The 15,543-nt window shown below is 37.7% G+C and overlaps 1 protein-coding gene across 3 annotated transcripts in view; it reads left to right on the top strand.

Moving 5' to 3' along the window:
* The window catches only part of ctnnd2a (catenin (cadherin-associated protein), delta 2a), a 282,667-nt gene that overhangs the window by 99,232 nt on the left and 167,892 nt on the right, over nucleotides 1–15,543 (top strand). For all 3 annotated transcript variants that reach the window (XM_086151388.1, XM_086151386.1, XM_086151387.1), the window contains exon 3: nucleotides 1,674–1,786. In XM_086151388.1, coding sequence (XP_086007514.1) covers nucleotides 1,674–1,786 — 113 coding nt within the window. The remainder of the gene's footprint in view (nucleotides 1–1,673; nucleotides 1,787–15,543) is intronic.

Below are 15,543 nucleotides of genomic sequence, written 5' to 3'. Positions count from 1 at the left end.
ACATATATTTCTTCTATAAGGTTAATTGATGATTTTTTTTCAATCAGAATTTTTTATGTAACTTCTTGCTATTTAATGGTGTAACATAATTTATGCCATTTCCCATGTAGTATAAGGAGTCCTTTAAAATAATCAGTCCTAAACCTGTGTGTTCATGTTTTGATGTTAAAGAAATTGTAACAAAACAGGGAATATCAGTAGTCTGATGTGTGCATAGGGTGGGCTTGCTTCAGTCTGTTGATTTCAAAATCCGAGAGGTGTAGCAAAAGAATGTGTTGATATTTATGAGTAAGCGCTTGCTCCAGATGTGCAGGAAAAAGCAGTGGTCGCTCAAGGTAGATGAATTGCATTGTGTTCTGTAATGTTGGTGGGGAGAGGGGATTGAAGTCTGAGACTTGAGATAGCGACTGGGGATAAACTCATTCACAGCTTCAAAATGACTTTGAGAAAACCAATCTAACCAGCATACATTCTTTCTAGATCTTGCTCACACACACTCTCCCTCTTTTAAGACTTGCACACATGTCATTCATAGCTCAGTGGAGTCCATAGCACTATTGATCTACTTCTCTGTGCGTGTGATTAACATGAAGGCGCCACACAAATATGTATATGTTCATTCATCTTGCTCATTGCAGGATTTTTGATATAGCCCTGGCAGAAATGCTCTTATAACGCTAATGCCTGAGAACATTCAGAAGGGTATTGTGACCATCATGTGTAAGTCCTAGATCTGCAGAATCTTCTGAAGTTGTCTCAAGCGACTGGTACCCTGACAGTTCAAATGCCCCCCACATTGTACTTTATATTTATTTTGCAATATATAGCTTGATGAGGTTTTTTTTCCCTGCTTTCTGAAGTTTTTTTCAAATTCTTTATGCATCTAAACCAACGTAATGGTAAAAAATAGCTTGAATCAATTGTGGTGATGTATACATCAGTTTACCATGGCCACTTTTGTGTTGTAATCTGCTGCTGATCTGTCTTTTTATCACCACTCAAAAGCATAAAGGAGTCCTGTTACGGCTTTAATTCCAAATCCAATAGAATGATGCATGACGTTGAGAAAACTCAAAATACAATTGTAATATATGGTGAATAAAGGTTGCAAGAGGTGAGAAATGCGAAAATAGATGTCGATATGGGCTGTATAAATGGGGTTCATTTCCGCAAAAAATCTCAAATGTACCTGTAAATGAAAACATTTATCAGACAGTTTTGAAAAAAGCTATATTTCTGCAATGCACAGACCTAATTTATGGGTGGATGCTTCAAATCTGCTGAACATCAGAGAAGAGCCTGTTTTCAGACTTCAGAAGAGCTTCAACCAACCTCTACACCTCTTTTTTTCCACTGTCAATCACACTCCTTCTAGTGGTGACACTTCACTTTAATTTTACATCTGTCTTCTTTGAACTCGAAATGCAGCTGTTCTCCCACGGGACTGGGCTTCTTCTGAAAGTGACTGATACCTAATTGTTTAATTTGCTCAATATAGCTTGAGCAGTAGCTATATGTGTCAACCAAGGTTTACACGTATAACTCGACTGAAGTTGACACAGATAGAATGAAAGCATATTTTTTTCCGTTTTATAACATGCTACAAAACTCCTATTGATGTGGATACATCTGTCTTTCTGTCTGACTAACACATTGTTTCTCTGTCTCTTCAGGAGCTTCAGTTTGAGCGACTGACAAGGGAACTTGAGGCTGAGCGTCAGATTGTCGCCACCCAGCTAGAGAGATGCAAACTGGGATCAGAGGCAGGAAGCATGAGCAGTATCAGGTAACATGTGGAGCCTTTTCCTTTTCTTGTGTGTTTGGGTGTAAGTGTGTATATATGTGCGTGAGTATGCGTGTGTGTGTGTGTGTGTGTGTGTCTGTTTTGGTGGTTAGGTAGGTGGGTTGGGAGTTGATGGAGTTATGATATCAGGTAATGTAGATTTCTTTATTTCAAAGAATAGTGATGCGTTTTTGTAGTTGTGTCTGTGTGTTTATATGTGTTTAAAACAAATTATGTCACCAGATTTATCATACATACTGTACAACAGTGTGTATGTTTGCTTCTTTTTTGGTGAAACAATGATATGTTTACCTATGCTTTATAATTGAATCTGTAGACAAACACACATACATACACAAAGACAAACAAATGTAAACACCATCATAACCGTAATAACAAATTATTTACATCATCACATAATTCTTACCTCAATCCTAAAACAGTACACCTAATTATAATCCACATAAATTGTCAAACCTTACCAATTTAATGATTTATTTTTTCAGACATTTACTTGGTTCTCAACAGAAATCACAATATTACATAGCAGATTTTAAATGGAAACTGTCCAAACAAATGAACATGATGAGACACATCACAACGATGGTCACATTTACACGCTACACTGATGCGTGTGGTATGACAGATGCTAAGGGATTAACGCAACAGATACAGAAACCAAACATGTGCAACATTTTTGATGGTGTGACATAATACATCTTCACCCACAACATTTATGCTCATTTAAATACTCTGAAGAGAGTTTGCTTTGTAAACAAATGCAAGCTTCAACTTCAATGCCCCCCTTTTCTAGGGGGAGACTGAGCCTTTTTTTTCTGGCATTACAGTCTTTTTTATTATTATTAACAAAATGCTGCTGCCAGAAAACTCTTGAAACATAGATCTGTGTTCCCGTGTGAACCGTTCTTCTTTAAATGTTTCAAATAATGCCGAAGCGATATTGTACCAAAAATGGGAAGTGAAGATTTAGGGATGATTCATACACAAGCCAGGAATGGATAGATGAGTTGTATGTGACTTGCATGTTAATTTAGAATTTTATGCCTGCAACTCGCTCTCTGCTTCTCTCCCCTCATTATATCACTATCGCCTCACATTCTCTTTGATACAGACTTTGCCTCTGTGTAAATAAAAATACGGAGTCTATGAGTAAGTAAAGTTTGGTGGAGAGTCAGAGTAAATATTTTATAGCACTTTGTGGGTTTTTGAAAATGTATATGTGTTAGTGTGTATGTGCCTGTTTTTCAATGCATTCAGCTGACTTCTCAAGGGTTGGGCTTATACATATGAATTCGGCCTCCTCTAACTCCCTCCAGCTACATCTTGTGTAAATTCACAACCCGAGGGGGGAAGAGAAACAAAGTACATTGAAACCCCCGCACCAGTTAATTCCACCTTACTCAGTTTCGTACTGACGTGATATCCGATTTCATTGGAAACTAATTATTCAATTTATGATTTGAATGAGTATTCACATATGCATGATTAAAGATTAAACATTTGGATTATAAAAATTATAACATTGGAATAAATAGAGATGACATCGTTCTTGAGGAATATTTTGTGAGGTGTCTTAATAAAATTAATGTCTAATGAAGTATTCATATATTTGCCCATTAAATCTCTGGACTTATAGACGGATGTAGTTAATGTATAACTTCGGGCTTTATATCATGGCACATAATACTTTCTTATATTTGTCTGTGTCTGTATTTTGTTTGCTGTCTTCAGGTCTGCTGTATCATAGTTGCATCATCCATAGTCATCATATCATTTTAAGACTGAGTTGGCTCATTTTCCGTCTATAAACAACTTGCTTATTGAACATGTTTACTAATTCCCATCTGTAAATCTGCCATTTTATTCAACCCAATCTTCTGATAGCTTTTTATTTTCTTCAATGTTTTTACAATGATACTTATATCATTATTTCTATTATACTTATATTTACATTGGCCTTGTTAATACATTGCATTAGATCCTTTCTAATTGATCAATGTAATCTTTTATGTAGACTCCGACGGGACCTTCTTAGAAGCACATAGAAAGAGGGTTTGGAACGGCACAATCATAGAGATCATAGAAATGGGATTCGACAAGACAGTTGTAACCTTTCCTATGGTCTCCAACATCACTACTCATTTTTCTCTCCCTTTATCAGGGTGTCAGTGACAGACAACATAAATAAATGTTATTATAAACCCTGTGCAACCACGAAAAAATGTAGAGATTCATATTGATTCAGATGGAAAAAAGGATAGTTTGTATTTGTACCATGCCATCCTGTTCTTGATTGTATATTTTTTCGTCATTCCCTTACCTTTTATTGTGGAGTTCAATAACACAGCGATAATTCTTTGAATCTGTTAGTCACCCCTGAGTGCTAGAGTAAACATACACGCTCTCAATACTTGGTATCAAGGAGATTTCTTTGTGCGTATTATTATTCTAAAAGTGTGGGTTTCGCATTCCCCTATTTGTGGGTTTATACAGCACATTCATGTGTGTGTATTTCTGGCAGCAGCTGTGAGGCTGCCAGTCCATAGTTGTGTTCCGCTCAATAAAGCAATTCAGGCATCTCCACAGACTCCACAGAGCTGAGGACCTTAAAATGCTTGAGTGTGTTGCAGCAACCCTGGGCAGGCCCAAGTAACATCTGTTCACACTGTGAGATGTTGGCATGCGACATAATACTTTTCAGGAAAGAAACAAACAGTGGCACAAATACACACCCGCATTATACAGTGTAACACCAAGCAGAGACTAATTTATCATTTTTCCAACATAGCTAGTAAGTGCAACTACTGGGAAACCCCTTGCTCTTACTGTCATTTCTGCTTGACTGGCTGTGGAGCTATAGACCACAGAGCTTGTTTAAAGATATCTTGCTTATGGATCTTTGCTATTTTGCCTAAAATGTAGAGTAGGAAATACTATCTTCATTCTTTGAGCTGAGATTATTTCATTTCAAGATTGCACACATAGGAGGAAGTGACCTGAATGAAATAATTTGTTATGACTTGATGTTTGTCATTGCTGTTGTTGTTAGATCAAGAATTAGTTTAAAGGTCCACACAGGACCATAGTACCTGGTATAGTTAATCGCCAAGGACAAATGCATCTTCAAATTCGGTTCTATGCCAAGAATGTCTATCGACAAAAAATATCTGATACAACTGTATTTGTTGTTTTCAGAAACAGTTTTCACAGTATTGGCTCAATGACTGTGTCCTACATAGCTTATTATCAGACCTTTAAGGTAATTGTATGTGCCTTTTCAAGCGTCAAAAAGGTTACCGCACAGTAAAAGATAGATAAATACCATCTTATCCAAATGTTAAGGCAAATCCAAATGCAATTCTTAATAAAATTCTGTCCCAGGTGTCATTGGGTGAGAGGCAGGGTACACCCTGGATTGGTAGCCAGTTGTTCAGAGGCTCACATATAGAAATATTCACCCATTCACTCTCTCATTCACATCTTGGAATTTTTTTAGAATCTCAAATATTCACTGTGTTCTTAAACACCTAGAGAGGAAACCAAAGAACTCACAGGAAACCAACATAGACATGAGAAGAAGATGCAAACTCCAAAGAGAAAGACCCCAGTCCAAAACTGATCCATGTGTGCTGTTTGTCAGAAGTGCTAACCCCTGGACCGACATGCCACCGTTGAACATTCATCAAGAACATCATATATTTAGGCCGAGCCTCTATTAGAATCAAAGGCCCATCGATATGCTCATATTTTCTTATTTATTTGTGATTACCTTTATCCTTAGTCAGATTATCTACTGTGACTTAATCGACTATTGATTTTCACGAGTATGCAAGCTCTCAATTTGCACTTTTTCCAGTGACCAGTAGATTTCAGAGCATGCTACGCATGTACCTTTGAGGAGTTTTCGTAGGTCCATGATATATAAGGCAGATAAGTACAATACTTTGACAGATTTAGATCATTACAGTTCCCCCAGCAGTCATCTGCCTTGAAGTGCCCTTGCTAGGCTTTTGAGGATACATGATGAGTGCAGAAAAGCACGAGCATAAATTGACGAACACACATGCTGAATTGTTCATTTCATATAGATGGATAGTAGAGGTTTGATGCTCTATTTTAGTACAATGAAGTGCGGAAAAAAAGGACTTCAGAACGTTAATTTTTATTTGCAGTTTGTGCTATTCTTCAACATTTGATGCTGTTAATGCTTTAAGGAGGAAAAGAAGATGCAGATGTCCCACATTTGACACAGGAAGGCAAGATAGGTGAAGTCTGAATTTCATATACAGATGAAGATGAAAATATCTGTAAAATTTATGTGTGTGTGTGTGTGTGTGTGTGTGTGTGTGTGTGTGTGTGTGTGTGTGTGTGTGTGTGTGTGTGTGTGTGTGTGTGTGTGTGTGTGTGTGTGTGTCAATGTGCGAGACAGGCATTCAGAGAATGACAAAAAGAGAGACAAAGAAAGAAAGAGAGAGAATGAGAAACAGGGCTAAAGTGTGAGACGGCCAGTACAGCTTGTATTGCCAGATGGCAGCCAAAGAATAGGTTTATTGATTTATTATTATTGTTTTTTTTCTCATCTGTGGCTCTGTATCGTCTTGCTTTTTCTCATTCCATTCTTTACCATTGATCTATAATTTATCTCTCATTGCTCCATAATTTATTCCCCTATTATACATCACTGCTTTACCATTACAGGTGTCACAATAAAGAAATGATAAATTAGTCCATAATGAATTGTGGAAAACCACATTTTTATTTTAAGACCACTTTATTTTCCTAATATAGTTGTTCTTTTTTTTAAAACAAATGTCATTTTTTCATTCTTTACTGAGCTATATGGTGTCCTGGTTGCAAGGAAAATACACATAAATGTATATCTTATCAAAGCACGGACATAGCCTGTAGCGCGCACACACACACACACACACACACACACACACACACACAAAATATAAAAAAAAACAATAAACAAAACTGTAACACTTGGTTAGCGTTTCGGCCTCACAGCACAAAGAACCCTGGCTTGATTCTGACAGGGCGACCTTTCTGTGTGGTTTGCAAGTTCTCCCCGTGTCTGCGTGGCTTCCCTCCAGGTTCTCCGATTTCCTCCCTCAGTCCACAAACATGCAGCAGGTTAATTGGAGGAAAATTTGGACAAATTGCCCTGAATGAGTTCGATAGAACGATTGTTTTTCAGTATATGTGGCCCTGCGACTGACTGGCAGCCATTTCAGGCTGTACTCCGCCTCTCGCCCGATGACTGCTGGGATAGGCTCCAGCATCCCCTGCGACCCTGAGTTCAGGATAAGCGGCAGACGATGGATGGATGGATATCACAATTGGCAATGTCAATATTGTACTTCAGTTACTGTCCCCAGAATTGAGTTTGTGTCTTTGTAAAAGATGCAAATCTTGACACAAAATCAAAATTGGGATACTCTTTTTCAAACTGGAATCCTACAGTATAGAATTGTCAAATGTTTTACATTTTTGTGTCAACAGAATGTGCAATGTGAAGGTCAACAAAATGATCAGACCTTGTCTGCAAACTTACCTATAATGGATTCAAATACAACTATGTGTGTGTGTGTGTGTGTGTGTGTGTGTGTGTGTGTGTGTGTGTGTGTGTCTCTCTCTCTCTCTCATGCCTTGTGGTTTTGATGAGCTCTGGTAACGAGACTTCCCCTTTGGCCATATCATTTATTTATCCTCACTGTCTTGTATTTGTGATGCTTCAGGGTTGAAGCATGTAGATTATGTCTGTTTTGTTAACAGACAGATCCTTGCTTTAGGCACTGCATTTTTTTCTTTTGTTTGTTTTGCATTCAATGGCAAATTGAAAGGATTGATTTATGCAAATATATTGAAAGTAATTATTATGTTGCTTATATTGCTTATAGTTATTGCTTATATACTGAAATTATATGAAGAATTTGAAAGTATGTAAAATATTTTTTAAAATAAATCTAATTTAGGTCTCAAAACACCATATGATCTTGAAAGGAAACACGAGCGGAATAGTGACAAGTTATGATATTGAATTCTTCACAATTTTTTGCTAGCGATTTGTGGACCTAATTGTGGAACTACAAGCATCGATATCCATACACAAAACATTGCCAAATTGTTGAATCACCAAATCACAGTGATTATTATCTTAGATATCAGTGGTTATGCATAATCTGAAGTCCAAACTAATCATCAAATTAACTTATACGAGTATAATGGACAGTGCATGTTATGCATTAACGTTTATTACACATCAGTTAAAACAGAAAATGGAACAGCTGCCCATCACAACAACCTCCTCTGCTGCTACAAGAGGTGAACACAGGACTGTGTCACAAATAATACTGTAGGCAGGGTTACAGATATCACGGTCTTGATACTGATTTACACTGCAATCTGTAATTAATCATGCTGTCCTTAACATTGAGCAGATGTGGGAGTTCAAAATTCTTTCAGCTGTAAAGAAAAGGGGTGGCTCCCAGGAGAGTTCCTTGGTGCTTTGCTTGATTTCTTTTTTACTCTTATTTTTGTTGAACCGTCTTAGCTTCTGTCATTACTTTTTATATATTTTGTCTATTTTATATACAAATTTATTTTTTATTTAATTTGAAACAATTGAGTGAATCCATGCTGCTGACTATTACTATTATGGCATTTGTGTCATTTTTTTTTATTGTTTTTTTGTGGTGAACACAGATACAGAACAGCTACCCGCAACACATATGGGATTGAGATTTGCTCCCAGTGACAATTTGGAGACCAGATGTATGAAAGAGATAGTAAAATATGTGGATGAAAGGTCCACCCTGGCAGCGACAGTCACTGTCCTGCCTCCCCCATTCACTTGCTGGTTTGAGAACTGCGACACACTTCCTCTCTGTGACAGGTAGCTTTCCCTCCTAACATCATTGACACCAATTAAAGCCAAGTCCGTCGCTCTTCTTTCTTCTGACGCTGGTTCGATTACTTCCCTTCTCTCACTTGAAATACTTTTCGCAGAATTGGAATTTGAATAAGCTACTGGTTCCCCATGTTGCTGTTTCAGTTGGAAACAAGTAATCATGTAATCTTTCTATTGCTCTCTCTCACTTTCTCTCATTCTCTCTCTCTTTTATGATCATATATTTATATTCATCTATTTTATAACATGTATTAATAACTGACTTGCACACCAAGTGGTGATCATGACTTTCAATATCCTAGTGCTGAAGCTACGTAGCTCATTACTTCTAGTTTATGTATAAATATATGATTCATTGTCCTGTGATTTAATTTATTTGAAGCTCGATTCTGACCCAATTGTGTAGGTTTCCAGAAAACAAAAAGTATTGAAGCTCAGCTTAATAAATCTCAAAATTAAAACAGCCACACAAATCGATCCCGTGTGAGCCACACTCATTCAACCCACAGCACAAAATCTCTCTCTGTATATGCATGTGTGTGCTTATGTATGTGTTGTTTGTGTAACTGTGAAGTGTAAAGTTTAATGTCCTGAGGCACTAACAGCTTTCAGATTGTGTCATCCAGACTTACACATCTGCCCAGAGACCCTAGGGGTAGGTCAGAGAAAGGTAAAGCCTGTTCGTCAAGAAGGTTGTATGTGGTTTGCAAGAGAGAGTGTCAGTAAAAGAGAGAAAGTGAGAGAGAGAGAGAGAGAAAGAGAGAGCTGGACTGGTCATATACTGCTTCTCATTTCCTGAGCCCAGAGTCTAACAGGACAATTTATTCTAGTCAAGCTGTGACATTTAGCCCCAGACCAGTTGGGACCAGCTCCACTTTTGGTGCTCAGTTGACACCCACACATTCCAATGCCATGCAAGGAATCCCTGGCTGGTGAAACTCTGGCACAAAGGACATGGTGACAAGGTGTGGAACATCTTTGGAAATAGGTTAAGATTAAGGAAGTAAATAAAAAAAAAAAAACTCTTTGAAAGAAACTGATATTTAAATGCAGTCGTGAATGCTCATTATTTTGTTCCTCGAACTTGTGTCTCATTTCATTTTCTTGTCTATCTGCTTCCACTTTATTTTTAGGAAACTGTGTTTAAAAGATAAAAAAATATATAGAGATGCATAAAATAATTTTATACGTTAATGATGCTAAACACATTTTACAGAATACTAATCTTCAGTAGTAACTAGTTGTAAATTGATATTTGGACATTATAATTTTGCATCACATTAATTTGACATGGCTTTACAGACATACATTTAATGCACAATTTATTTTAATGGACAGGTCCCTCACATTCAGACCACCTTTTGACCTCATCTTGCAGATATCATTTCTTAGTTTTATCTGTTCCCACTTCCTGTTCCCGACCACGTTCCTGTTTTTGCCATGGCTAAAATACTATCCAATTACTTTCCTTTATCTCACTATACCCCTCTCCTCTCCTGTGTTGGGTGATAATAGAGGGATCCATCACACCATTAGCTGCGGGCGGTTTTATAAGCTCAGCAAAATGCTGCATAGAGAGAACTCACATAATAGGGCACTGCATTATATCTTAAAATATGCCTCATGCTTGGGACTGCATGTGTATGTATGTGTGTCTGTGTGAATGATGATACCAAGAGTCATGCTCCCCTCTAATGACTGATGATGCATTTCCAGGAGGAGTGGTGAAAAATGGTGGCAGGTGGGGACATCTCTCATGCTGCTGTCGTCCCACCTGACTATCTTTCTGTCTGCCTTTCTCTCTGTTGTTTCATCACTCCCCCATATCTATTTGTCTTCGCTCTTAAATTATGTCTGGGCCCTTTTGTTTTCCTTTGCTTGGTATAATAGACTGCTTTTTTTTATAAGTACACAGTGCTGTGAATCCTCAGAATTACCTTACTAAACCTTGATGATGTACTGCTTGAAGAGCAACATATTTTTATTCACAATATACTGAAACAAACATTTAAAAAAAAAATCTAATTATATTCATAGTGTTGGATGATGGTAACAGTATTATTTTCTGTCAAGTGTCAACCAAAGTTAGAACCTGAGAATTTTGGGAGTCAGGACTTGGGTTGGTGGCAGCAAAATCCATTGTATGGTCTAATTTGTAAATGTTGTTGCTAAATTTTGACTTTTTGAGTTGTCAGTCATTTATGCTAATAAAATGCATAACCTGACACTTTTTTGTAGATGTGATAGTTACTGAATTTGTTTGTTCTAGAATATTTTGAAAAACATCTGTTTATACTACATGGATATACCAGTCATATACGGATCCTCCAGCATTAACTTGGTATTCTAACGCTATCACTCCGAGATGACTTGCAATTCCATCCACCCATATGCAGTTATTGTTTCAATATTGATGCAAACAAAATGTTTGTGGCTGTGCCCTCTCCATTTTCATTTTGAAAGTGTGTTTCAATACTTCTTAAGAATTTTCAGTGATTTGTTTGGTACAAGATGGGTACAGTGAGAGAAGTGCAGCTTCCATTCAAAGAAATTGTCTTAGTCTTAGCAATTGAGTACCATGAATCGCAGCATAGTGCTTCACATCATGTATATATCTTGGTATTACATAATAATATCCTGTTTGGTTATTGTACTTGAAATATGCCATTTTCACACAATTTAACCCCAACCACTAATTGATTGATTCCCTTAATTTATATCCTTAGTTTGGAGAACAGTTATTTATAAAAGACCAGGCTGGGTTGAAAATGGATCATGGTATTAATTGTTCAGGGACGAACTTAAGACGAACCAAATACACACCCAGTGTGTAATCTTGTCTAGCCTGTGGTTGATCCCTAGAAAAAGAGCCATAACCTTTGCTGCACTCCCAATCCTACAGGCCTAACTTAGAGAAACAGCTCAACGCTCAATTTTAACCCAACTTGTCAGTGCAGATTTGAGTACATCAAAATTCTGCTCACAAAGTTGATTTATAAAATTGCCGTTCTGCATGTTGTGTGACACATGTGCCACATTGATTTAATTAATTTCCTCAGATGCATCTGATATACCTCTTTCAATGTCACTGTCCCCTTTGTGTAAAGATAAATCACATAGAAAGTGCTTTCTTCCCAAAAAAAACATACATACACAATATGGCCAAAAGTATCCGCTCACCCATCCAAATAATTGGAATCAGGTGTTACTATCACTTCCATGGCCACAGGTGTGTGAAATCAATATCATCGCTCCCAAATATTCCACAATCAACTGTCAGCTGTATTTTAAGAGCATGGAAGTGTTTGGGAACGACAGCAACTCAACCACAAAGTGGTAGGCCATGTGAACTGGCGGACCGGGTTCAGCAGATGCTGAGGCGCATGGTGTAAAGTGGTAGCCAACTTTCTGCAGAGTTTCTATAGACCTCCAAACTTCATTTGGCTTTCAGATTTGCCCAAGAACAGTGTACAGAGAGCTTCATAGAATGGGTTTCCATAGCCAAACAACTGCATCCAAGCCACACATCATCGAGTGCAATGTGAAGCATCAGATGCAGTGGTGTAAAGCATGCCGCGACTGGACTCTAGAGCAGTGGAGACGCATTCTCTAGAGTGACAAATCACGCTTCTCCATCTGGCAATCTGATGGATGAGTCTGGTTTTGGCAGTTGCCAGGAGAACAGTACTTGTCTGACCGCATTGTGCCACGTGTGAAGTTTGGTGGAGGGGTTGTTTTTCAGGAGCTGGGCTTGGCCCCTCAGTTCCAGTGAAAGGAACTTTGAGCGCTTCAGCATACCAAGACATTTTGGACAATTCCATGCTACCAACTTTGGGAAAAATTTTGAGTTGGCCCCTTTCTTTTCCAACATGACTGCCTACCAGTGCACAAAGCAACTTCCATAAAGACATGGATGACAGAATCTGGTACGGATAAGCTTGATTGACCTGCACAGAGTCCTGATCTCTACCTGATAGAACATATTTGAGATTAATTATAACGGAGACTGAGAGCCAGGCCTTCTTGTCCAACATTAGTGTGTGACCTCAAAAATGTGTTTTTGGGAGAATGGTCAAAAATTCCCCTAAACACACTCCTGATCCTTGGAGACAGTCCTCCCTTCACAGAAGAGTTGAAGCTACTATTGCTGCAAAAGCTGGACCATCATCATATTAACACTAGATGGATTAGGAATGGGATGTCACTTGAGTTCTATACTTTTGGCCCCGTAGTGTGTGTGAGTTTATTTACTTATTTATATGCTGTATATGCACGAGTTAAATCCTTAGAACCAAAGACAGCTTTACTCCCTCTGTCATGTCCTCTCTATACCCTCTGTAAGTCTTTTTCACTTCTCTGTTTGTTTCTTTATTTCTGTTTGCTTTTTTTATGTTTTAATGAAAAAAGCAGTTAATTACAAATGTGTATATATACTTGCTGCGCAACTTACAGAGATGAATCAAAGTATCGATTGATTCTGTTGTCACAGACACATTAAGTACTTTCCTCAAGTTAATGACATCAATTAACATTTTAATCGACTTTGCAGTAGCTTTGGTTTGCAAAGAGGTTTTGAATTTTGCTCGGAGTTAATAGGACTTGGGTACTGACACTATACAATCTACCAAGTACCTTAACATCTCTATATAATGGGAAGTCTTACTCCTTAAAACTTTTTAAAGGCTTTTCAGCATTCTGTGAGTTAAAAGGCAAGAAGTCCCACTTTATTTGAGATGTATTTGTTTATTGCTAAACTGTCAAATACCATTCTTTCTGTTTTGAATTTTCATGGCCAAGCCCAAAAATGTCCCCTTGCCTGTCATCCTAGTTGTTGATATGGAGGTGGATAGATGTTTATTGCTGTAGGAGTCAACAGCTGGTGATTTCATGTCACTGCAAGAAGACAGGGGCCTGCAAAGCCAAAAGCACCAATGTACATGTTTGTGTGCACACCCATGTGTTTGTGTGTGTTCTTATGATGAGGGGAATCGGGGGTGTTTGGTTCATTAAACATGCAAATGCATGCTTATCTTCCCCCAACACCAGATAGTGGTGAGAATAGATAAGAACCAAACCATGCCAGCACTGGCTGACAGACTACTGTTTGTGCGTGTGTGTGTGTGCGTGTGCGTGTGTGTGTGTGTGTGTGTGTGTGTGTGTGTGTGTGTGTGTGTGTGTGTGTGTGTGTGTGTGTGTGTGTCTGTGCGTGTGCGTGTGTGTGTGCGCGCATGCACGCATGTATGAGAAACACTGTAATAAGCCAAACGGAATGGTGATTGTGGCTGGTGACAACAAAGGAATAAATCGAAAGGCAGAGAGAAATATTAGCTTGTCAACACATTATGCTGCAGATAATGCCCCCCAAGGTTACATAACACCTGATAGGTATTTGACCACATATGATCCTGTGACATGTTTGTTTTGATAGTAATATTTATATATGCGGAATAGAATTGACACTTTCAACACATTCCTTGAAAATTGCATCATAAATTGATAAATACAACAAACATAGTAACAGTATTGACTTTTCCATTATTGGGACACTGTGTGGTCCATATATAAGTGATTTGGCTCAGAGTAAAAATTCACATTTTGTTTTTACTTTTTCCTGCTTTTTTACATGGTAGACATATTTAATCAGTGCTCAGTTAATCCACTGGGCTGAACCTCCACTGAACTCAAAAAATAAAACTTTGTGCTCGTTGCTTATTGTGTGTGTGTCTGTAGGTCTTGGTGGTGTATAAGTTGGCATTAGAGTTGGCATTAGATTTCCATCAGTTGCGAAGAGAAAAGTTGGCGTTAGATTTATATCAGTTGTGAAAAAATACAGTTTTAAGAATGTCATAATTGATAAGAAAAAAATACAACTGATGATATTAGTGATGATATTTAAAGGAGTACAAAGACTGTCCTCCAGCAAGTCAGTAGCAGTAGTGAGAGAACCTGGTACCAAAGTCCTAGTGTTTCTCTATCAAGATCTGTCAAGAAGTTGGGACTCACATAAGGACCTCACTCTCCTTTTGATGCTTTGAGGGCCGTGTCACCTGTCTTTCAAAGTAAACGCTGAATATTGAAATATGTTCTCAAATACGATAAGTATTTTGGCAAAAAAAGGGGTATTTTGCACTAGAAGTAGAGTTCATTGAGTTATCAGTAATTTTAATGAGATTTGCTAATGCAAGAATAACAAAAAAGAATTAGTATTTAAACAAGGAAACTATTTGACAACCATCTTTAAACTCTGTATATAAACTTAACTAATATTGTGTAAATTATTAAACATAAATTTAATAAAATCCCAAGACTGATATTCATAAACAGACTGTTTCCTATCACAAATAAGATAACATGTCTTGCACTTATTGTTGCCTAAAACCTTGCCCAGAATTAGAAATTGGAGATGGTAGAAAATGTGCTCACAATATTGAGCTGAGTGTGTGTGTTTCGAGGAGGGCTTGGATCATTGTAGAGTTGAAATGATTGAGGACAGTGCCTGATAATACAGAGGGGTTGACACCATTGACTTTTATTTAGTTGGTGTTATCAGTCATCTATCATATGTAATTACATTTTTCCATAGTGTCACAAAGCCTCAGTGTTCTGTTTCAAGTCATGCACAACTAATGGGCACAAAATGAAGGACAATGTATAAACTTGCCTCAATTATCTGGTATTCATGTGGCTTTGCATTATTTTTAATTAATTACAATAAAGGTAAACATCTTAATTAAATCAAAAAGTGACATCAAACCCAACATGTCATTGACTGCAGAAACACAATCAACTTCAGTTTGGATGATATTTTTTGTGGTAGTACGGTACA

The sequence above is a fragment of the Fistularia commersonii genome, chromosome 8 (assembly GCF_037954325.1).
Source record: "Fistularia commersonii isolate RoL2024-O1a breed Wild chromosome 8, RoL_Fcom_v1.0, whole genome shotgun sequence".
Lineage (NCBI taxonomy): Eukaryota > Metazoa > Chordata > Actinopteri > Syngnathiformes > Fistulariidae > Fistularia > Fistularia commersonii.
The sequence above is the reverse complement of the archived record's forward strand: the minus strand, read 5'-3'. Positions and strand labels throughout refer to the sequence as shown.